Below are 24,562 nucleotides of genomic sequence, written 5' to 3' on the forward strand. Positions count from 1 at the left end.
ATGAATCATAATGGAATGAGTTTAAAACTTCTTTGGATGTCATTGAGAGAACGTGAATGTTTTATGTGAGTGAAGTGAAGAGACATTTTACATTTGGTTACAGAATTCCTTTCAATGTGATTTAAAAGAACAAAGCTGCATCCAAACGTTTTAGACCACCAGTACATTTGATATTCTTGACTTCTTCGGCTGAGAGGGTTTGACTGAATCTCTCATGTCTCGAGATCTGGCTGATATTTGGCCCAGAGCATTTTAGATTCATTATTCACAAACTGTTGGCATGAGACCGGTTTTAAATCAACTGTTCCCAAAACCCAGAGCCCACCTTCAACCTTTAGACACAAAAATAACTTACTCCAAAAAAAAAGAAAAAAAGGTACAAATGACTGAGAAGCATGAAAAGTTGCTGTGGGAACTGTAGACGATGAAAACAAATTAAAAAAAGAAGTGTTATGACTTCCTTAACTGCCTTTCAAACTTCATGAGTTTGACAACTATATAGACAGTGTGAGCAGGAAAAAAAAGTCCATGAAAAGATGTATGAAAAATAATTTTTTTCAGCTGGTTTACTTTCGATGAATTTGAGTTTGTGTGGAGACATGGTTCGCATCTTTTGGGACAGCATGAAAAGACATCAATATGAATCCAGATCTCATAAAAAAGGCAAACATTTGTTGTTTTTTTAAAGTCCTTTTTCCTGTCGTAGCTACATGACGTCCTTCGAGGCCATCCTGCATACAACCGCGTCCAGCAGAGTCCCACACTTCTCCTCCTGGGGGGTGATTTTATAAAGCTAAACAAAGACAAAAAAAAGTGTAATATTAAAAGATATATCACTCTAGTGGAAAAACAACAACCACATAGCAAGTCCAGATAACAGGAGTCACATTAAATTGAGGTAGAGATGGAGAACCTTTTTGATTTTGGCGTGGTCTGTGAGCGAGGAAACATCTTCTGCTGGAACCTGGCGTCCGCTCACCCTGGCCGTGATGTCTGACAGCAGCTGTGGCTCGTCTTTGTCGTGAACCAGGACCACCAGGACGGAGTCGTCGCCGTCGGAGCTCCCGAACCTTTTGAACGCCTCTGAGATCTGTATCAGGGAAAAGCATAATCAAATATGAAGCGTTTCTGATTTGTTCATGTACGTCAGGGCCCATTTATCTGATGCACCTATTCACAGCAAGTAGAGTGAAAGAATACATTTCCATGTCTAAATATTAAATAGTGCAGCTGCAAAATAGATAATGATGTAAAGGAAATTAAGTTCGGGTACTGGTTCTGGGTATTTACATTATTAGTAGGGGACAGGTTGAAGATTATTTCTGAGTACAGGCTTCTAGTCTTCATTTTCCCAGTTTTCTGTAAGTTGACAGCCTTGTTGGCAGCTACCAGCACTTGGAAAGGATTCACCAGCTGCAAATGGAAAAGAAAGTCAGACGATGATTGAGGCGCCACCGTTTAACAGACCACTTCAACTTTCCGTTTGGTAAAAAAGATAGCTCTGTGTGGAAAGTAATGTTATTGTTAGCTAATGTATACACATCAGAACATGCCTAATGTACATTAGTTTGATAAAAAAAAAAACGTTGAATAAAAACATCTCACCATCGTCGGGTTAATCAGGGCACCCTTTATTTTACCCTCCACCGCACACTGTCTCAACTCTGCAGCATTTTTGACCTCCTTGAAAAGCATTTGAGTCACCCTGTGGTCGGGGAAGAGCTCTAGTTCGTGTGTTACGTGCATGTTGGAAAACTAGGAAGACAATTACGATTTTCCGCGGTTCACGCGAACGTCCGGGACACGAGGGGGAACCATAACACGGTGACACCACATCGGAGCAAAGTTCCTGTTTCAGGAAAACGGTCCCCCAAACTCAAAACGACACCTTAAAGCTTTTCAATTTTAAATGTATCCCATGTGATTATGGTGGCTGCTATCACTACTGCTATTTCTAGCAGTAGGTGTGACGCTTAACTATTTTTGCACAACCAGGAACTAATTCCTATAAAAAACGTTTTCGTGTCGACCGTTTTTCAGAGGCGGACCGCCAGCTGTCAAACATATAACTCTTCCGTTTAACAATACGGGACGGAGTTAAACAGTTTCCCTCGGCTTTGAGAGAGTGCGGGGCTTCTTATACGCGAATACACCGATATGCGGTATACTCCACGTTATTACGGCTGGCTTTGAACTGCGTCCACTTTTACATCGTGTTTCGTCATCAAACATGGATAAATTTGAAGGCTACATCTTCACTGCGCTCTGCAGCACCAACTTTTTGATATCCTGCCTGCTGTTCTCCAGAGTCACTCGGGAGCAAAGGGAGCCGTACATGGACGAGGTTTTCCACGTCCCGCAAGCTCAGAAATACTGCCACGGAAAATTCAACGAGGTAAAAGGGGGCTTCCTGAACGTCGCGATTGTAGCCTTTAGGGCGTCTCTTTGTTGTTGTTTGGCGGATTAAGGTTGGCTAACTGCGGAGCTTCCGTCGTTTAAAACGATGTAGATGCTTGGAGAGCTTTTAATCCCCGTGTCATACATACAGAATGGCATTAGTGGTTTATGTGTTTAAAGATATTGAAGATAACATCTCCATTATTCACTGTGCAGCAAAGTGGAGATTAAAATTAAAATTCAAGTAATTTAAAAAGTTAATTGTATTACTAATTTGTATTACCATCGTTTTTGTTTTCCTCAAATAACGCCCTGGTTTTGACTGAACTCATTTTAGTATTTCACTTTTCAATTAAATCTCCTTTTCTTTTGCATTATGTTTTGATGCTTTTAATGGTTTTATGTGAAGCACTTTGAATTGCCTTGTTGTTGAAATGTGCTATACAAATAAACTTGCCTTGCCTTGCCTTTCACAAATGTATCTTTATTGGTGGAATTTACCTCCTAACATGGTTGTGATCCTTCCTCAGTGGGACTCAATGATCACCACTCTCCCGGGCCTTTACCTCGTCTCCGTGGGAGTCATCAAGCCCGTGGTGTGGCTCGCTGACCTGACGGGCCAGGTGGTGTGTTCCACGGCCATGCTGCGCTTCATCAACCTGCTGTTCAACTGCGGCAACCTCTACGTGCTCTATCTGCTCGTCTGCAAGCTGCACCTCCGGGAGAAGGTATTTCTGGAAACGATGGCGGCAACCATGCGTGAGTGATCCAACTTGTCCATTTGCTGACATCCCGTTCCCTCTCTCTTCCAGACACGAACAACCTCACGGCGAGTCCTCTCGGCGCTGTCTCTGTCCACCTTCCCCGTGCTCTACTTCTTCAACTTCCTCTACTACACCGATGCCGGATCTACTTTCTTCACCCTCTTCACCTATCTCATGACGCTCTACGGCTGCCACAAGGCCTCGGCGCTCCTCGGCGTCTGCTCCGTGCTCTTCCGTCAGACCAATATCGTCTGGGTGGCCTTCTGCGCCGGCACTCTGGTGGCCGCCAAAATGGACGAGGTCTGGAGGGTGGAGCATGCCAAAAAGAGGGACGAGAAGTCCCCCGCGTCCCAGGTCCCTCTGTCATTCAGCGGAGCTAAGAAAACCATGCTTTTCACGCTGGAGTTCCTCACCTCGCCCGGCCACGTGAAGTCGGTGCTGCTAGTCGCCTGGCCTTACGCAGTGGTCGGCGCGGGCTTCCTGGTGTTCGTGGTGTTGAACGATGGCATAGTGGTGGGCGACAGGACGAGTCACGAAGCCTGCCTCAACTTCCCCCAGGTCTTCTACTTCTTATCCTTCGCCCTCTTCTTCTCCCTTCCCGTCTCGCTGTGTTACCACCGCACTCTCCGCTTCCTCCAGGCCCTGAAGAAGCAGCCTCTGTTTTTCCTCTTCGTCACCTGCGTCTGCCTGCTCCTGGTGTGGAAGTTCACCTCTGTGCACAAGTACCTCCTGGCAGACAACCGCCACTTCCCCTTCTACGTGTGGAAAAGGCTTTACCAGAGGTACGAGCTGGTACGCTTCCTCCTCGTCCCCATGTACGTGTTCGCGGGCTGGAACTTCCTGGACGCCTTCAAGTCGCGCTCGCTCTTCTGGAGTCTGGCGTTCCTGGCATGCCTCCTGGCTGCGACGGTACCGCAGAAGCTGCTGGAGTTCCGGTACTTCATCGTTCCCTACCTGATGTACCGCCTGCACATGCCCCTCCCCTCCCTCCCCAGACTCGTTGTGGAGTTTCTCCTGTACACGGCGGTGAACGCCGCCACACTTTACATCTTCATCAGTAAGACGTTCCACTGGCCAGACAGCGCGGCCACACAGAGGTTCATGTGGTGAGCAAAAGAGGCGGCAGGAGTTCAGATTACAGGATGTAATCAAACCATTTTCCAGAGAACCACAGAACATGTGAAGTCTCAGAAATCAAAAAGAAATGCTTCTGTTTCATTTCAATGACTGACACAAATGGCTTATACTTTCAACATTTTTGTACAGTGTAACCAAATAGTGTTTGGGATCGCCACAGCTTACACTGAGAATCAATATTGCTAGTTTTACGTTCACCGACGAGGGCCACAAACCCTGAAGCGATGCTGTAAATTCACTGTGATTCAGTTCACAATTACACGAAAATGGCAGAGAGTATTGAAAGAGAATTCATTTTGTAAAAAGGAAAGGTTTTGCTGATACAGTGGTGGTATCGGTGTTGCAAATCTGGTTAGTTTTGATGAGAATTGACTGTATGTTAAAGTTGTTTCTACTGCACCTCCAATTTTTTTGGATGACGTGTTGATCTGTCTCCAGGGAGGAAAGATAATCGTGTCATTTATACATTTTCTTTAGGTTTTCTGGGCGGCATCATGGCCGGGTGTTGTTTCTTATGGCAGTAACTGTTTTGTACTATAAATGTAAATACCAGTTCTATGAATCGATCTTTGTTGAAGTAGCTGTTGACACGAGCTGTAAATATGATTCAAGAGACCAAAAATGACAGCCATATTGTTCAGAGTTTCTATTGTATGGGATGTTTTTGTAATGATTGAGATGCTTGTTTTTGTTTGTTTTTGCCAGTGGAGAACACTGACACATTTGATCCACAGACTTGTTTATAATCACAGAGAAGATATACATGTTTTTACTTTGACCAAGCCATAAAGATTCACTGAAAGTGATTCAGAATTTAGATGTTTTGTTGTGATTTATTTGTTGACTCACTGTATCCCCTTTCTGTTGGCTTTTTTTTGTCTGTGTGTGTCTGTCTGTCTGTGTGTCTGTCTGTGTGTATTTCACTGTCATTTTTCTATGTAGATAGATACGATTTAATGATGAAGTTGATCTGTCCCTTCAGCTGTTCCCCTGTTCATTCCATTGTGTGTATACCTTTTGAATAAAATGACTCATGCAATGTGAAGTCTCGTGTCAGGTTTCTACATACAGTACATACACACCACCTTGCTGTTTACAGAATGCAAAGTGCAGCAAGCATGTTGACTCAACAGATCGTCCACTAGGGGGGGCTATAAGACAAAGCTGGATATTCCTATGAACAGAGTAGTAAATCAATCAAACTGGTAATAAATCCAACACTGAACCCTTAAATGGTGTATTTACAGCAGAGAAACACAGAAAACACAATGCCTTTGTTAATATTAAAATCAACATGGTCAGTGAGAAGCCAGCCTTGAAATGATCTCCACCTCAACAACAAACACCAGAGCTTTCAAATTACAGCTCGATAAAGACAAACGAAGAAGAAACCTAGGCAGCCAAATTGAACTAGCAGGACCTGACGTTGTACAAAACGTAATGACGATAATGAAACCTGTCGATTTCTCTGTTACTCGAGTTCTCTTCTTTACTTTAGAAGTGAAAGCCCAAAAGAAAACAAGCAGCACAAAGATGACTCTGTCTATTCTAATTACGTCAAGCAGCGGGGGGGAGCAGCAGAGATTTTAATGTCAAACTGGGATGATTATACAAAAGTTTACACTATTCCGACACTCAGGAGATACCATTTGTGCTGTGTTCAGGCTGGGAATAGAGATTTTGGAGGGTTTTTTTTAATATTCTGGCTTTGCTAAACCTCCCTGTCTCTCAGTGTCTCATTTATTCTATACTTTGGGGATGATGAAAGTACAGATTAGGATTTTCTCACTACTTTGGTCTGGGATTTAGAAAATTACAGCCCAAGAGGGAGGCACCACCATCATTCATAGGTGTTATTTTTGTGTGTCATGATAATTTTGCCCTTGTGTGTTGCAGAATCTCATTAGTTTACTGATTGTATTTGGAGGGAAACTGGTAAAATGAGGCTGTTACCAAAATTACAAAATGACACTGCTTGGCCCTGAGGATAACAAAGTTCTTTAACTACAAACATTTTGAAGAATAAGAAATATTTTTTACTATGTCTCATTTGCACTTTCCACTATGCTGCTGTAATCCTGTAAATAGGAGTATTTTATCTTATATTCTGAAAACTAAACAATCTCACACTCACGTCAAACTGGAAACACAATTAGCTTTTGAAGTCAAAACAGTGTCAAGCTATTTTATAAAATTTACTGAAGAAAAACATTTCATAAATGTTCTATTTTGTGGCAAGAGTTTTTTTTATTATTTCAAACCAGCTGGCGGGCTAGTGCAACTCAGAGTACGAGTTTACGACTCGTAAATTATTTTATTGTCAGTGTGAAAAAAGAGTTCTTCATCTATGTAGATCTAAAACTAAATATTTCACTCCTTTGGCTTCAGATTTTTTTTATCTCAAAGTAGAAAACAGAACAGATTTTAAACAAACTTTCTGCCCCGGCGGCAACCTACCTACCTTGTGATCAACGTTGTCCTTTCAAGGTGTTGTCTGTGCTTTTGTCCTGTTCTTCGTGTAAGAGGAACACACATGCAAACTTTTCCCCCCAGACTTTAGCTCTGAGCAATTCATTAAAAGGGGAGCTTTAAGGTGGAGGACATTTGAGAAAGACACTGAGATAAATTTGTTTCAGTGAATGTTATCAGAGTTTATTATTTAATCATAAGGGGGAACATAGAAGTTGCATGGGCAGAAAATAATTGGTCTGAGAAAAGAAGGAGGGGAAGGAGAGGATAAGGAGAAGGATGGAGAGATAAACACAGATCCACAGGTATGATATGACAGCACAGAACAAATCTCATTACAAAAGAGGTGAATATAATTACTATAGTTCAGGTTTATACTATATAATCTAATCTTCACAATCGTGTAGGAGAATAAACTATTTAATGGACGTATCTATGTCACTGTGGAACTAGTTGTGTGTTCATGTTACTTGTATGAACACTGTACAGCGTCTGTCACAAAGCTGGTGTTATTCTATATATCTATATCATTTTCTCCCATGAAAACACCTAAACAACCATGCGTTCTCACATTTGGCTAAGCCATTTCTGAACATAATAGTTACTGCAGGTCTTGCTTCGCAGGGTTACAGTGATTGCAGTTTGTGGTACCAGACAGTAGAAATACGGAATATGTAGCCTTAATTCTTGACTATTTTAATGTTGCGGTGCCAGCCGACCTGAAATCTTAACCTGCCACTGCCAACATCCACCCTGTATCTGGCAGGTGCTAATTTCATTCCCTGGGTGGTTGTGACTAACTAAACTCTCCCAATAAATACTCAATTTTAACTTTAATTTTAATGGACTGAATACCCCCTCTCGTTTATTTAAAAAAAAACTCACAGTGTCGATCGTGAACAACATATAAGATGTTAGTGTGTGGAGTCAGCAGATCCCTTAACTCCTCGGACACTCTCCGCCCCTGTCACTGTACATCAGTGTGACGTGTCCACATGTCACCACACATTCACATTCACCGTGTAGCCTCCTGATGTGTGGCTGCAGAGACCACAAACAAAAAACAACAACAACAACAAAATAACAATTCACCCCCACTGAGCTATTACCGTCTTTTGCTCTCGACACACACATTTTTAAAAAAAAAACGTACGAGGCCATGAGGCTCCCAGCTGCCCCGGTGCATCCGCCTGCTGTCTCACTGCATAATGCATTGCTGGCCAAGGTGGAAACACTCTCTACACACTTACACACGGAAACGGCTTAGCTGTGATGCATAATTTATCACATCAGGTTAGGGAGAACAAGTGGCCTCATATGTACTGCTAATTGAGAGAAAGGCAAGGTTCCTGTGAGTGTGCAACTTTGTGTGTGTGTGTGTGTGTGTGTGTGTGTGTGTGTGTGTGTGTGTGTGTGTGTGTGTGTGTGTGTGTGTGGTAACTACTGATTAACCACAGTAAAAAAAGATCCGTCAACTGAGTGGCCAAGTTGCCATTTTGTCTCACTTAGCCACGTTGTTGTCGGTGGACTCTAATGAGGAAGCACGATCCGTGTTGTAGCTCTTCATCTGTGTGTTTAATATGATTTGTTTTGATTTAGATTTTTTCACATTACAGAACTCTCTCTTAGAGAGACCCCATTACCTTGAGATCACAACTGAATTATTCCATAATGACAATTATAATACGGGTAAATTAAATCAAGCATTCTGATTGGTTGAGAGTGAGTCACGAGGTGTAATTTATTAAGCCATAAAGTACTGTACAACCTGTTTACATTTACCAGAGTGTTCCATATCAGTGCGCTCTCAAAATAACGGGTAGATTTTGCGCAACCGTTAGTTGTCATTTCAAGCTTGACAGTTACCAAACATGTTTCGTGTCATGTCAGTGAGTGGACATAAATCCGAAAAGCTCCCTTCAAAGCTACTGGGCACCAAATCTCAATGAAAGACAGCGTTGGAGTAATATCCTTGCTGGAGAAGGCACTTCCAACACCGAGCCACCGGCAAAGAGAGCAAGAGTGGTTGGAAGCGATATCATCAGAGACGAAGGGGAATGAATGAATGAGATGGTGCGAGATCTAGCTCGGCTAACAAACGTGATGTTCCCAATGCTGTTTGTATGTTGCATAGCAACAGACACACATAGGGGACTATTTTCCCTAAGCTACTGAAATGCGATACACAACGTTTGGTGGCTACAACTATTTTGTGCTGAAAGGGAGCTTCCTATTTACTTACTATTAATAATGTCGCAGGCAACCGTATTATAAAAGTAATAAGGTACGAGAGGCAGTACTGTATCTACAATAATGTACAGTTCAAGGGTTTGCCAGCACTCTGCTACGCGTCGGGCCTAACAACACCCTTGAACTGTACATTATTGACGATACAGTGCTGCCTCTCGTACCTTATTGCTTAAGTAAGTTGTTTTCTGGTGAAAAAAATCATACAGGCAGAAAACAATACAGCAATACCCAATACACAACACTGATGCACTGCTGAGTAATACAAGGGCCCAAATCACAGATACAGATTATTATTATAAGCGACTCATATATACTATCATAACGGAAGCCAAATTCACAATAGCTCTCTACTGAATTCATTTCCATTACCACTAAGCAGAGATATGGACTCCAATCAGTTGTTTTGGAGTTGCTGTTTTGATGACTTGACGTAAAATAAATTACTTGAGACTCGACTTGGACTTGGAAGTTAAAGACTCATGACCTTACTTGGGACATGGTGGAACGACTTGCGTGTGTTCATTATTATTGTTAAAATATTTAAAATGCAGCATTGCGTTCACACACACTGGCAGTGCCTTGTCGTGATTGGATGACTGTCAGTCGAGCCACTCACCACGCCACCTCATGGTCAACAGATCACCGCGCCGAGAGCCAATCACGGAATGTGATGGAAAGAGTCGAGCTGCTGAATGCGACCTGACATTAGACATTACATTTACATTACATTACAGTCATTTAGCAGACACTTTTATCCAAAGTGATTTACTATTCAGTATCTATCTACACACTGTAGGGAGCAATTTTGGGGTTAAGTGTCTTGCTCATGGACACATTGACATGAGACTAATAGAGCATGAGCCGGGGATCAAACCACCGACTCTCTGATTGAAAGGCGGCCTTGCTCTCCACTTAGCCACGGTCACACCGCAAGACCTGCTCATCAAAGATTTCTGACAGCCAGACTGCAGCGTCACACTTTGTTCGTATCGGATCGGTGAGAGTCTGCGAGGGCTGATGTTAGCCAACGTTAGCCGGACAACGATTGATATCACTATTCAACCCAATCGAGAGAATAAACCGTTAGCATTGTGACGCTACGTTTCTGGAAAAATGTTTAATCTCAATCTCTACCCTGGGAAAAAAGGCCACTTCAAAAAACAACAAATACAAGATGTTTGGCTTCTAATAAGGAGAATACAATAAAACAATGAAGAGGGAAATTAAATAAAGTGGAGAAATCTGTGGCACATCTGCTTTGCGCACAAATAGAAATCTCATTTGGACATATGCTGCAACAAAAATATTTGTATTACTCTTTAAAAGTTACACAATGGACTCCACGTACCTGTCATATGTTACCACCTTTAAAAAAAAAACAAATACAGCACATAAGGAACATGTTCTATTTAAATAAGGACGGTGGGAGTTGAGTGGGCGGAGTGGCCAAAACATGTGTTTTGCTTTATTAACGGCACACAGTAATTATGCAACCTGCCCACATTCATATCACGGTTTCCAGCATGCTGCCTGTAAAACTTTCATGGCGTTGTGGGGGAGGTCTGGTGGAGAATTTATTTTAGTTTTTTTTTAGAGGTGTCCTGATGAGACCCTTAGGTTTCAGAAAATGCAACTCTGCACTTGCACCAACCGGCTGAGTTTCCCCCTCTGTATTTTAATTTCTGGGGAATATTCAAATGAGATCCAACTTTAGCTCCATCTCGGTGGCAGGTTGCTAAGCTACAGGAAGTGACAAGCGAACATAATTACAACCCTGGTTGACAGACACCGACCGCAGTTTTCATTAGACTTACACAAGCGTTAAGACATCAAGTCTTTTGAAAGGACAAAAAAAACAACCTCATGCAACCTTTTGCATTGGCTAATTACCACATAATCATTTGGTGAATAAGTATTTAAACAATTAGGGAGCAAAGGAATTATGTTCTGTTTTCTTACAGTATGGGTGTTATTGTCTCAGTGCTGGGTATTCTTTACGCATATGCCAGGTCGAGTTATTATTTTCTTGCATTTTGAGCATCATATCCTCCAGGTGCAGCTTGCTATTGGTGGCTTTGATGTGTTGCTCCATAGCTGGTAATGAGCAGTGTGACTCCTCTGGTGTGTGTGTGTGTGTGTGTGTTTGTGCACATAGCATGTCTTTGTTTTGTCATTGTTACGATGCTCTCCCTCTCTCTGCTGCTGCCGCTGCATTAGATGTTGATTGACAGTGATATTAGCACCTTTCCCTCACTCTGCCTCTCTTCAGCACCTCAATCAATCCATCCATCTCCTCCCTTAGCCTCAAGGGATGCTGGGAAAATAGAGCTATTTAAAGCAACCAGAGGCATGTACGAGGCTCACCTGTGTGTGTGCAGTCGACAATAAGACACAAATCACCTTTGCATTACAAACACCCAATGCATACGGCGGGATAAAATCTTCATCTGACTCTCCCTTGTTACATCCTACAGATTTTGCATTCTTTTATTTCGCTGTGCTCCTCACACTGGTTTGAAGTGAGCATTTGAAGTTGTTCTCCTCCGGTATGGTTGTGTATTTTGGCCCATGAGCTCTGTCAAGCTCATCTGAGTGCACAAGCAAACCGTGTCTGGACAAATCGGGCATGCATGCTGTTGCGCTGCTGACCTGCTGTTTTCATTTCACAGTCAGCATGGAAGAGTTAACAGGAATGATACGCTGTTTTTAAACCTGTCGCACAACATGTACAGTTGTGGTCAAAAGTTTACATACACTTGTAAAGAACATAATGTCATGGCTCTCTTGAGTTTCCAGTTATTTCTACAACTCTGATTTTTCTCTGATAGAGTGATTGGAACAGATACTTCTTTGTCACAAAAAACATTCATGAAGTTTGGTTCTTTCATGACTTTATTATGGGTTAACAGAAAAAGTGATCAAATCTGCTGGGTCAAAAATATACATACAACAACATGAATTAGCAATTTTGGTGACTTAGAAAGTTGTGTCAATGAAATGAGCTTCATAGCATGGCCTCTTAACTTCTTGTGAGTGATTATGAGTGACTACAGCTGGTGACTTCTCTGAGGCCATTTAAATAGGGCTCATTGGATACAAACGCCCACAAACGCTACAATGGGAAAGTCAAAGGAGCTCAGCATGGATCTGAAAAAGCGAATCGTTGACTTGAACAAGTCAGGAAAGTCACTTGGAGCCATTTCAAAGCAGCTGCAGGTCCCAAGAGCAACAGTGCAAACAACTGTTTGTAAGTATAAAGTGCATGGCACTGTTTTGTCACTGCCACGATCAGGAAGAAAACGCAAGCTATCACCTGCTGCTGAGAGAAAATTGGTCAGGAGGGTGAAGAGTCAACCGAGAACCACCAAAAAGCAGATCTGCCAAGAATTAGAAGCTGCTGGAACACAGGTGTCAGTGTCCACAGTCAAGCGTGTTTTGTATCTCCATGGACTGAGAGGCTGCCGTGCAAGAAGGAAGCCCTTGCTCCAAAAGCGGCACCTTGTGAAGAATTTAAAGTTAAAAAGCAATGTTAGTGTGTTTAATAATCACTCCTAGTGGTGGATATAATGTTATAACATGTTTGTTTGGAAAAGTGTTAAATCATAAAAGTATAATCATTCTATGTATCAAACTATAAAATACAGTTACTGAATGTTTTGAGGGAAAGAGAGAGACCTTTGAGACAGGCTTTTCAGATCCGAAAACAACTGTATGATAATGAGATGAGTTTGGTGAGCCGACTTCAGGAATGTGGGGTGTAAACAGTGGGGGAAGGAGACGTATTGATCAAACAGAGCTGTAGATGAAGACAGCCCTAAGAAAACATGGGGGTCGGGTAAACGCAGTTTTATGAGGAGGAGGACAGGTCGGACCAGAGGACACTATTCAGACATTATGCGGATCACTTAGACCAATGGAGAGCATTGTCCGAGGACAGGAGGAGACAATCGGATTCCAGCCAATCACAAAGCTGATAATGGACTTTTGAAAGTAAACTACTGACTTTTGGGTATAAAAACATTGTTCGGAGAGATGTTGTTCAGTTCTTGGCGATCCTCTTTACTGTAAACTGGCGTTTGTAGGCCGGTAGGGGGGGAGAGTCTTTGAACTCGGTTTCGCGATTCCTTACTGTCGACAGTGTAATTCAGTTTGTAATTGTCTTTTAGCATTTGTGAATTATAAATACTTTTTCATTGTAAGCCGGATCCAGCTGATTTTTCTTAGCGTGACTTCGTTGCTCAAACAACAACGAAAGAGCGAGAGGTCCGCGGCCTCCTGCGAGCAGAGGTCTTACTCCATTACAACCTTAAGGCTCGACTGAAGTTTGCTGCTGATCACGTGGACAAAGATAAGACCTTCTGGAGGAAAGTTCTGTGGTCAGACAAAACAAAAATCGAGCTGTTTGGCCACAATGCCCAGCAATATGTTTGGAGGAGAAAAGGTGAGGCCTTTAACCCCAAGAACACCATGCCTACCGTCAAGCACGGTGGTGGTAGTATTATGCTGTGGGGCTGTTTTGCTGCCAATGGAACGGGTGCTTTACAGAGAGTAAATGGGATAATGAAGAAGGAGGATTACCTTCAAATTCTTCAGGATAACCTAAAATCATCAGCCCGAAGGTTGGGTCTTGGGCGCAGTTGGGTGTTCCAACAGGACAATGACCCCAAACACACATCAAAAGTGGTAATGGAATGGCTAAATCAGGCTAGAATTAGGGTTTTAGAATGGCCTTCCCAAAGTCCTGACTTAAATCCCATTGAGAACATGTGGACAATGCTGAAGAAACAAGTCCATGTCAGAAAGCCATCAAATTTAACTGAACTGCACCAATTCTGTCAAGAGGAGTGGTCAAAGATTCAACGAGAAGCTTGCCAGAAGCTTGTGGATGGCTACCAAAAGCGCCTAATTGAAGTGAAAATGGCCAACGGACATGTAACCAAATATTAGCACTGCTGTATGTATATTTTTGACCCAGCAGATTTGATCACTTTTTCTGTTAACCCATAATAAAGTCATGAAAGAACCAAACTTCATGAATGTTTTTTGTGACAAAGAAGTATCTGTTCCAATCACTCTATCAGAGAAAAATCAGAGTTGTAGAAATAACTGGAAACTCAAGAGAGCCATGACATTATGTTCTTTACAAGTGTATGTACACTTTTGACCACAACTGTAAATGAGCAGTGATTTCATCTGGTGAAAGGAAGGCCCGGGTTCCCATGTCTCAGCTCGCCTTGAGGACGGACATAGGAGTTGAAACTAAAAGGTTAAGAGCAAAGAAACGACACTACCAACTGAAATGAAAACAAGGAGTGTGTATGCGACGCGTGGAATGTGTGCAATGCTGTTACGGCACCGCAAAAAGTGACCAAGCTAACCAGAGACTGCCACTGACTTATGCAGCATGCAGTCAGACCAGGTGAGAAGAATTTCCTTGATGAGCTGACAAGTCTGTCATTGGTGTTTATTTTAAATACCAACACATAATGAGGATTGACTATTACATTTAAAAACCTCGATAAGAAATTATTCAGGTTATTAATATTTGGTAGGTTTAATCGGCTAGTTTTCCATGTGCAGATCACATGTATCGTTTATTCCAGCAGACACCAAAGTAGTCTCAAGGCTACCACAAAGATGGAATTAATAAATATTGCATTTGGTGGAACATTGTTTTATCACGTCTTAAATAAATCTTTATTCCCTTGGACAGAGTATGCACATGATTTTACCACCCACGCACACACCCACACACACCAACACACACCTACCCTGAAATGAGAAATCTCACAGAATTGATCTCCATCTGACATGGAACCCTTCCCTCATTGCTTTCCTGTTTTATTTAGATGTACAAGCTTCATTTAAGCTCTAATTTCACTTCACTTCAGGCCGCCGAGCCACAGTTTAAGGCTGGATTTCTAGCGGGGCCAAATGTGAAGCCAACTGAGCTAATTTGCTCTGCAAATATATGCAAATGGGGATCTGTAATAAGGCGAATTCATCAGCCAATTTTGTGCGCTCTCTAAATTTATGGGTGCATTTATGAAGGGGGAAAACGGACGGGCCAACACCTGACATCTATCTAATATCCACGAGAGGGTTGATGGTGATTGATTGGGGCCCATGTGGACAGCAGAACAGTGTGGGCATACTAGATTACACCTGTCATCTTTATTATCAACATGACATATGTACTAAGGATGTCTTACTTTATTTTCACGGAAGACAAGCCATCCAATCTGAAATGTCAATGACGTGTTCAAGTCCACGTAACCATATGAAAAATTCCACTCTCTTTTTTTCCCCACTCAAATTTATGCTTTTTTATGGGGGGGGGGGCTTGAAAATTGAACAGCACTAACATGTAGTTGATTTAATAAGTAATTAAAAGGCTCAAACTCAGTTAATTCAGTTACACTTTGTTGTCTGATTTCCACTTTGACATCTCTTTGTTAACGCCCTCCTGTCGCTTTTCGAGGAGATAATTGGCATCCGTATGTCGTTGATGCTCCGTCTTTCTCTGTAGAACATGCCGTTTACTTAAATAACAGGTCGTCAACCTACAGCATGCGAAGGCTCATCATGTGTTTATTTCATCAAGCCAGAAGCAGCAGATGCACAGTCGGAGGGAGTTTAAAGGAATGACGATAATTACGACTTTCAGACATATGGCAGGTGAAGACTGATGAAGTTACCACGTAAACAGCAGCTTATATGGACACATATAATGGTGATTAGAGAGTGAAAGTGATTGTAGTCATTATATCGTGATTTTCTTTTTATACATTTGTTGAATGCAAACTAAAACAAGTCTCTGATTGCTTCTATTCATGTCACGTCAACAATGGAAACGGGCAAGAGCTAGCTTGTCTTTACCAAGAGCCAAACTAGCTGTTTACCCCTGCTTTTAATGCTAAACTAAGCTTATCTCCAGCTCCTAACGCACAAAGAATCTCCTAAAAATCACGCTCCCAAACAACAAAACTGCATTGTCAATAATGACCTCTTGAGGGAACCGTCTTTTCTCCTGGATTACGTGCGTTTGACGCAGTACTAAAGTTATTTTAACCATAGGGAGGATGGGTGGCTTAGACAAACCTAAAGGCTGCTGTTTGTGTCCCGTGGGAAACTAAAAATCAACGTTAACTTAACATAATAAACATACTTACTCAAAACCAAACCAAGATGTTTTACTAAACCTAACCAAGTGGTTTTGTGGCAGTTTAGTTGTATGGGAACTGTCAGAGACAGGGCTGTATCTTCCTAAAATGTCAAACTATTCCTTTTTACATTTTTAGTAATCTATGACCTTTATAAACCTCTCTCATAGTAGGAAGACGTTCACGGCTGCAGCAGAACTCTGTAACCCCTCCGTCACTCTGAGTGGCAGGAGAGAGACTGAGAATATCCTAAAATGCTGACAAAAGCAAGCTGGATTGTGACTTTTGAAAATCAGGGATCTCAGCACCTGTCACAGAACTCGTTGAGTTATTGAGTGTTGATGAAGAACTCTATCACCCCCCCTCCGGCAGATTAACACACACATTTCGGTATTTTTCGTGTGACAGGGCATTGACAGTCTCTCTAGTTGCCTCTTTAAACGTGCCAATTACTCTCAGAAATAAATATAAATTTTATTTCCGAGACTGCCACTTCAGAGGGCAGATGAAAGAAGTACACAGGGGTTGTGGGTAAATCAGAGGAACAGAAGGATGACATGAAAATGTGTTAGATATTTCTCATGTTTTGTAACAGCCTTCAATGCCTGGTTTGTGGTCTTGTGTCCATGTGCTTTGCGTGTTGTTGGTGTGGGAAGACTTTCATGTATAATTATCTCATCAATGGGAGCAAACACCATGTTAGTCCTGATAAGCTATGAATGGAGAGAGAAAAGACACTGAGGAAAGGAATGAAGGGAGTGAAGGAAATTCAAAACACTGAGTTGAAGCAAGTCTTCTGTTTAATATGAATATTTATTTAAAAATCCATAGTTTGATACAGAAATAGTCATCTATTATATGTATTATCAGACAATCAGTACTTCAGCCATGCTTTCTCTGATTAAATCACGGTCTCAAAAAAGTACAAGATAATTATTTAATCCATAATTGAAGTTGTGCAAAGAAAAACAAATCCACTAGAAAGCAATAGAAACACTGACACAAAATAGATAACCATTAATGAAACAATTCATTTTTCTGAAGAAGGCATTGCACAATTCCAAGAAAATCAGAGAAAGATTTAAGGCCATTTTGTACAGTTAATTTTCATATAGATTTTTATATTTCAAAACACTCAGTTTTTAACAAAAGGAACTGGTGCATCCTTTGTAAAACTGTACATGCAAACATAGTGCACGTTGTTAAGAAGATATGACGAGCATACAATATATTATTTGGATAGCTTTAGTAAACAAAGATCTTATGTGTGTTTATACCTCACATGGTCTATTAAAACACTCCTGTAAGGGCGCCACACATACTCACGCACATGCACACACACACGCACACGCACACGCACAAAGTATACTTATATTAAACGCATGCACACAGACACACACTCTTACGGGCTCTGCAAAGTTAGTGAGCTGTTGCACTATGATGGACAACTAAAACAATAATAATACCTGTCCACCCAAAATGGACCAACACAAAATAACTGGCACCAATGACTTCAGCAATGTGGTGTGTATGGAAGCAAAGAAAGGACAAAATAATAATACAAATATTAGCAAATGAACACATTTTGAAATGCCAAAATTTAAGCTCAAAATGAAGTATCATTGAATTCATATCACTACAATATTTTGATTTGTAACCCATCCATCTGAATTAAGACGGTCTGACTTCCCCTATTTGAATTTTCCTGAAGGTAACTTTAAGTTTTAAAGTTTATTCACGTTTCCATGTTTCTCTTTTTTTCTTGACAACGTGACTGACCGCAAGTAATCTAAAAGTCTGATCAATTCCATTCAGGCTTGATAGCTAATCCTTTATAGCCCAATAATATATATAATTATATACCTATATTTTTACATTTTTCATCTTGAATTTTAGTGTCTAAATGTATTTGTTTAATTTCCTTGATTTTACTTAAAATTACCATTTGTTTTGAGTAACTTGGAATAGTTATGCAATAGTGGTTTAGGAATTCAAACCACATTAATTCAAATAGGTTGTTGTCCTAGTAAAATATATAAATGCTGTAAATATTATTGACGAGCATTGTCATTTAAAGTGGAGATGTGAGCATGAAGTAAGCGATGCTTTTTTCCTACCCTGAAAGGATTTGCTGAAGAGCGAATGGCTTGAAACAGGAGGTAGTTCGCCATTGAAATGGCGTGACGGGGGCATCATTTAACGGCAGCGTCCTGGGTTTGAATCTGGTCACTATGAAAACAAAATGAAGTAGCTCGGCACAACGGGGAAGTTGACGTTTACCTTTCTCCCACATGACTCATTCACTTTTAACCTTTAAAGTGAGGTCTTTTGAAAAAAGAAATGACACATTATTCCTCTCACAAATGAAAAGGTGAAATCTTAAAATGAACTCTCAGGGTTCTGCCGCTGCAGCTGTACTTGGTCAGGTGTGAAAGTTAGCTTACGGTGGCTAACGTTAGCTAACGTTAGACAGATATTGCTGTGTAACTGATGTTACTTGGTCAGTTTGACTCTATATTTTGTTCTACAATTAAATTACATTTTAGCAGTAATGTAGCAATTACTTTGATGAGTACAATGTTATCATAGATAGAAACAATAGCCGGAACATACAGTTAGGTCCATAAATATTTGGACATTGACACAATTTTCATCATTTTGGCTCTGTACACCACCACAATGGATTTGAAATGAAACAATCAAGAAGCTTTAATTTGAGCGTATTTACATCCAAATCAGGTGAACGGTGTAGGAATTACAACACATTTTATATGTGGCCCCTCCTTTTTAAGGGACCAATAGTAATTGGACAAACTAACATAATCATCAATGTAATTGTCACTTTTAATACTTGGTTGCAAATCCTTTGCAGTCAATGACAGCCTGAAGTCTGGAACCCATAGACATCACCAGACGCTGGATTTCATCCCTGGTGATGCTCTGCCAGGCCTCTACTGCAACTGTCTTCAGTTCCTGCTTGTTCTTGGGGCATTTTCCCTTCAGTTTTGTCTTCAGCAAGTGAAATGCATGCTCAATTGGATTCAGGTCAGGTGATTGACTTGGCCATTGCAGAACATTCCACTTCTTTGCCTTAAAAAGCTCTTTGGTTGCTTTCGCAGTATGCTTCGGGTCATTGTCCATCTGCACTGTAAAGCGCCGTCCAATGAGTTCTGAAGCATTTGGCTGAATATGAGCAGATAATATTGCCCGAAACACTTCAGAATTCATCCTACTTCTTTTGTCAGCAGTCACATCATCAATAAATACAAGGGAACCAGTTCCATTGGCAGCCATACATGCCCACACCATAACACTACCTCCACCATGCTTCACTGATGAGGTGGTATGCTTTGGATCATGAGCAGTTCCTTCCCTTCTCCATACTCTTCTCTTCCCATCATTCTGGTACAAGTTGATCTTTGTCTCATCTGTCCATAGCATGTTGTTCCAGAACTGTACAGGCTCTTTTAGATGTTTTTTGGCAAACTCTAATCTGGTCTTCCTGTTTTTGAGGCTCACCAATGGTTTACATCTTGTGGTGAACCCTCTGTATTTACTCTGGTGAAGTCTTCTCTTGATTGTTGACTTTGACACAGATACCCCTACCTCCGGGAGAGTGTTCTTGATCCGGCCAACTGTTGTGAAGGGGTTTTTCTTCACCAGGGAAATAATTCTTCTGTCATCCACCACAGTTGTTTTCCGTGGTCTTCCAGGTCTTTTGGTGTTGCTGAGCTCACCAGTGCGTTCTTTCTTTTTAAGAATGTACCAAACAGTTGATTTGGCCACACCTAATGTTTTTGCTATCTCTTTGATAGGTTTGTTTCGATTTTTCAGCCTAATGATGGCTTGCTTCACTGATAGCGACAGCTCTTTGGACTTCATATTGAGAGTTGACAGCAACAGATTCCAAACACAAATACCACACTTGAAATTAACTGTAGACCTTTTATCTCCTTGCTCCTGCTCCTTGTCAATGAAATAACGAGGGAATAACACACACCTGGCCATGGAACAGCTGAGCAGCCAATTGTCCAATTACTTTTGGTCCCTTAAAAAGGAAGGGCCACATATAAAATGTGTTGTAATTCCTACACCGTTCACCTGATTTGGATGTAAATACCCTCAAATTAAAGCTGAAAGTCTGCACTTAAAGCACATCTTGATTGTTTCATTCAAAATCCATTGTGGTGGTGTACAGAGCCAAAATGATGAAAATTGTGTCAATGTCCAAATATTTATGGACCTAACTGTAAATAAAAGTTGCAATGAACCATAGTTTTGCTTTAAAATGATCCCGCTGACTTGTGCTTGTGCCCACAGTGGCTGCTGCAAAAAGGGTTGCTTTTATCTTTCGTATACAGAAGTTTGTTTCTACCAGAAGGGATTCATGCTAAATTTTCACGAAGCACGAAACATCAAAACACTCCCGCCACACAAACATAATGACTTCTCTGCCCCCCCGCAGTGCAGGATGTAAGTCTTACACTAATGAGCTCCTCATTCTGACCTGCTGTCCTAACAATGTGTCCAGCTAACGCAGCACGTGGCTGCAGGACCGCGACTGCAGCGGCGAAGCAAACACACACGCGTGCGCACACACACACACACACACACTAAAACAGCTAGTCCACTCTGCTACAGTGGCTGTACAGGACGGGGTTTGTGAAGACACAAAGATGAATTTAGGAATATCAAGCAACAAAACAAGTAAGCAATGTATGAGACAAATTGTATAGTAAAGACCATTTTGAAATAATCATCTTCGATCACTCTACTGAGTATTGACATGTGGGTTGCATTTTGATTTTGGCACAGGCAATATCCTCAAATATAGCAATACTATGACCCAAGTGTCTAACACTGCCACAACTATGTTGAACACTCTGTAATCAGCTCACTATTTTACGCACACAAAAAAAATCTGGGAAATCTTGTTGCAACACGTGAAAACAAAGACACAATGATTTCATTAAAAAGTCTTCTTTTAGACATCAGTCAGTCAGCAGATGTTTTTGCCATAGTTTTAAGACGGCTTCAGGGTGATGGTACAGTAATAAAAAATGAAATTGCGTGAATTTCCTTTCACATTGTTGGTGCTGCAATGTATTTCGCTCATGAGCCAATAAATGTTGCCACTTTTTGTGAGACTTTTTAAACGTTTCAAGTGATGCTTTAAAAGAAATTGTACGAGAACACACAAATCTCATTCACGTATAACATCTCGTCATCTTCTCATCACCGCAACACTGACAAATCCTTTCACATTCACGACAAAAAAAAACGAACTTCTTCATTAGACGTCACGTTAATTTGGAAACTTGTCTCAACATGACTTGGCAGGAATCGCACAAATCATCCTCCTACACGTGATTGGCACGTAAGAATACACGTCATAAAAACAAACATATAAAAAGCTTTATCAAAGCTAAAGGTGCAATAAAAAAGTACACACTGAAATAAGTAAAATGGAACAAAAAGCCGACATAGGGAAAGTGTGTTTTTCTCTGCATTTTTGACCACTGGGCTCCTTATGCTCAAACGGCATTTCGTTTGAGAGCAGCTGCTGTCGTTTTAAACATTGGGGCGGGAACGTGGTGTTGGACGTCACAATGAGACGAAACCCCTGGGCACGTGGGCATCATATTGCCAAGGCAGTTAGGAGGAGAACAGACAGAGAGAGAGAGAGAGAGAGAGAGAGAGAGAGAGAGAGAGAGAGAGAGACTCGCTATGCTTCCATTCAGAAGTCAAATTAATGCTATGCGAAAAAGTGAAATGCTGAAAGCCTGTTGGCATTTGAAATGTAAAACATTTGCTCTTAAATGTTTGCTAATGTGGGCCATACTGACGTCACCTGGTAAATGGTTGAGTGTGAGACGCTGGAAGGGCTTGAAATGCATCGATAAATAATATTAAAAAATGGTTTATGACTAAACCAGGTGTGTAATACAGCCTCTGCTTGTTTTAATGTACCATCTTTCATGTTAATGTTTCTGTTTATGCCATGCTGAACATCCATGTGTCGTCCTCTTTGTTTACCTTTTTTACACATCCGGGTTTTCCCATGTAATCCAATGTGTAACATCACAACACTATGAATTGTGGGTAATTCCATCAGGTAAAGTCTGCAGAAATGCAGACTTTAGGAAAGTGTGCTTAAAGGGCTCAAAAGGTCTATGAGAGAGGCCCCGTGCACTAGAGGATTTGACAGTGGGACTTCAAAACAACATTGCACTTGGACATTATAATAGTAATACATATGCTGAAGATGATGGACACCTTATACAAGGATACAAAATCTCTGGGGAGCAGGTTAGACCAGATATTTTACATTTCAAAATGCCCAAATACTAATTTAGGCATGTCACCTGCTCTGATGAGCATACCAGAATTACTCATTTTCTTTTTAGCTCGTCTATTAAAAACGAAGAATGTCGGATGGAAACACAGCTAATAAAAGTGACAGAGACATAAAAGAAAGGAAAGAGAGAGAGAGACAGGAAGAAAGGCTACAACAGGGAGATGGACCTCAGAGCAGTGCAGACAGACAGACAGAGAGGGTGAAGTGACAAATGGAGATGCAGGCAGACAGACAGACACTCACCCCCCCACAGACAGAGAGACAAAGTGATGGATAGAAGAGGTAGTGCAGGGCCACTATATGCATGCACTGGGCTGAGGCTACACTCATGCAAAAGGTTAATACGCACACCAGAATATGGTACGGTACGGTACGGTACAGCACGGTACGGTACGGTACAGTACAGAAGGGCTACCGGGACCTGCACTGCTGCTACCTGACACACACGCCAGGAGAGAGAGAGAGAGAGAGAGAGAGAGAGAGAGAGAGAGAGAGAGAGAGAGAGAGAGAGATAGAGAGATTCATATATGTGTATATAAAAGTATCAACAGTAAAAATCCTTGTTAGTGTTTACTGTAAACAATGAATGAGTTGGAGAGAGATAGAGAGAGAGATAGAAGAAGTGACATATGTCCAGTTATTTACAGAGAAAGTTCATTAAAGTGTGATTTCTTTTCGTCTGGAGACATTCTCTTTACAATGTTTCCAAAGCTGTCCTTCATTTCCTTTTTCGTTCCGTCTTTACCTCCCGGCTTAAATTCAGACATCTCCGAACTCTCTCCAGGGTCTGTCCAGGTTTCCCAGGCGAGAAGAAAAAGAAAAATGATTCCAGACAGAAACAGGAATGCTCGACAGTGGAAGTAAACAGACTCTCATTGGCTTTTCCTGGCCTCAAAAGCGACTCTCCTGGCACGACATGCAGCTTCCTGAACACGAGAAAGACCACCGTGATCCACGACGACAAGGCATGGAGAGCGGCTTTAGGGAAATGGAAGTACGTTGCGCGTAAAAGTTCAGCTAACCCCTGACTCCGAAAAACCTTTCTCCCCCTCCCACACCCACCCACCCCACTTCCTCATATCTGGGTTTGTATGCGCTGCCCTGGCGGCGAGTAGGGAGGCGGCGTGTAGGGAGGCGGCGCCGGCGCCGGCTTGATCCCGCGGGTCCTCATGTAGGAGAGGAACTGGTCGGGGATCTCGGCCAAGACGTCTTTCGCGAGCCGGGCCATGCTCAGGATGTGGTTACCCGTTCGGTCGATGTAGTCCCTGAATGGGACAAACTGAGAGGGAGGAGAGGGGATGGAGTGAGTTAAAGCGAAAAGCTGAAGGGAAAGTTGTGGCTGGAAATGAGATGCCTTCTTTTGTCACCGTTGCTTCATAAATTGCTGTAAATGTAAAATAGCTAAAGGGGACGGGGCTTAGAGAATGGTCGATTGGGCGCAGTAGGAGAGTTGAAAGAGCAGATGGAGTGAAAAGACAAATAATAGAGATTAAAAAAGAAGATTAAGAGCAGAGGAATGAGTATGAAAGCACAAAAAGAGTAGAAAAAATAATTGGAGATTTAAATGATATAACATAATTTATCCTCTTTGTTTCAAGTTGCTTTGTTCACTGTTTTAAGTGGAAGGAGCTCATGTGCACGGCAAGATTACTGCTGCAGAGGAGACAGTCTCTCCTAATTACGACGCTGCAGATTCGCCCTATTTTCTGCAGCACTTGGAGAACAATCTGATCCCTGAGGTCACTGAGATGAGCGGTAGCCGTGGATACAAAAACAAATGTGCAAATTAGTGATATGATGTTTTTACTGAGAATATTAGGTATTGAAGCGTGCTGGAGCCGTTTGGGGGCTGCTGGTGTGTGAAAGTGAACAGCTTCAATCTTTTAAGACGGAGAGAGGAGATGGGCACACAGCCAGCAGTATACCAAGACCTAGTTAGCTCCATCAAATGTCTGGGATTAAGGAGATCCAATATTAGGCAGAAGAATATGTAGGTTCAAATATGGGGATCGGCGCTGCTACTT

The 24,562-nt window shown here is 41.6% G+C and overlaps 3 protein-coding genes across 3 annotated transcripts in view; 1 reads left to right on the forward strand and 2 right to left on the reverse strand.

Moving 5' to 3' along the window:
* Window positions 1–37: 37 nt before the first annotated feature.
* On the reverse strand, window positions 38–1,820 carry tprkb (Tp53rk binding protein). The gene is made up of 4 exons (XM_068716901.1): window positions 1,606–1,820; window positions 1,291–1,413; window positions 914–1,090; window positions 38–793 (listed from the first exon to the last, which is right to left on the reverse strand). Exons 1-4 carry the CDS (start codon window positions 1,744–1,746, stop codon window positions 707–709), a joined length of 528 nt encoding a protein of 175 aa, XP_068573002.1. The 5' UTR covers window positions 1,747–1,820; the 3' UTR covers window positions 38–706.
* A 235-nt stretch (window positions 1,821–2,055) lies between these two features.
* On the forward strand, window positions 2,056–5,343 carry alg10 (ALG10 alpha-1,2-mannosyltransferase). The gene is made up of 3 exons (XM_068716899.1): window positions 2,056–2,395; window positions 2,928–3,125; window positions 3,210–5,343. Exons 1-3 carry the CDS (start codon window positions 2,231–2,233, stop codon window positions 4,269–4,271), a joined length of 1,425 nt encoding a protein of 474 aa, XP_068573000.1. The 5' UTR covers window positions 2,056–2,230; the 3' UTR covers window positions 4,272–5,343.
* Window positions 5,344–23,610: 18,267 nt separating this feature from the next.
* The window catches only part of LOC137877173 (copine-8), a 66,697-nt gene continuing 65,745 nt past the window's right edge, over window positions 23,611–24,562 (reverse strand). Inside the window, exon 20 of the mRNA XM_068716902.1 lies at window positions 23,611–23,817. Within this exon, the coding sequence (XP_068573003.1) occupies window positions 23,614–23,817 (204 nt within the window). The 3' untranslated portion in view covers window positions 23,611–23,613. The remainder of the gene's footprint in view (window positions 23,818–24,562) is intronic.

Source organism: Cebidichthys violaceus, unplaced genomic scaffold (assembly GCF_023349555.1).
Source record: "Cebidichthys violaceus isolate CVI_PGR_0920_01 unplaced genomic scaffold, fCebVio1.0.p SCAF_21, whole genome shotgun sequence".
Taxonomy (NCBI): Eukaryota; Metazoa; Chordata; class Actinopteri; order Perciformes; family Stichaeidae; genus Cebidichthys; species Cebidichthys violaceus.

Bases quoted from the DNA above. Each gene is read 5' to 3' on its own strand.
- tprkb (XM_068716901.1), bottom strand. From the start codon at position 1,746: ATGCACGTAACACACGAACTAGAGCTCTTCCCCGACCACAGGGTGACT. The intron at 1,091-1,290 runs GTAAATACCCAG...TCCCTGATACAG, and splicing joins ACCTGTCCCCTACTAATAAT to ATCTCAGAGGCGTTCAAAAG. The intron at 794-913 runs GTTCTCCATCTC...GTCTTTGTTTAG, and splicing joins ACCACGCCAAAATCAAAAAG to CTTTATAAAATCACCCCCCA.
- alg10 (XM_068716899.1), top strand. From the start codon at position 2,231: ATGGATAAATTTGAAGGCTACATCTTCACTGCGCTCTGCAGCACCAAC. The intron at 2,396-2,927 runs GTAAAAGGGGGC...ATCCTTCCTCAG, and splicing joins GCCACGGAAAATTCAACGAG to TGGGACTCAATGATCACCAC. The intron at 3,126-3,209 runs GTATTTCTGGAA...TCTCTCTTCCAG, and splicing joins AGCTGCACCTCCGGGAGAAG to ACACGAACAACCTCACGGCG.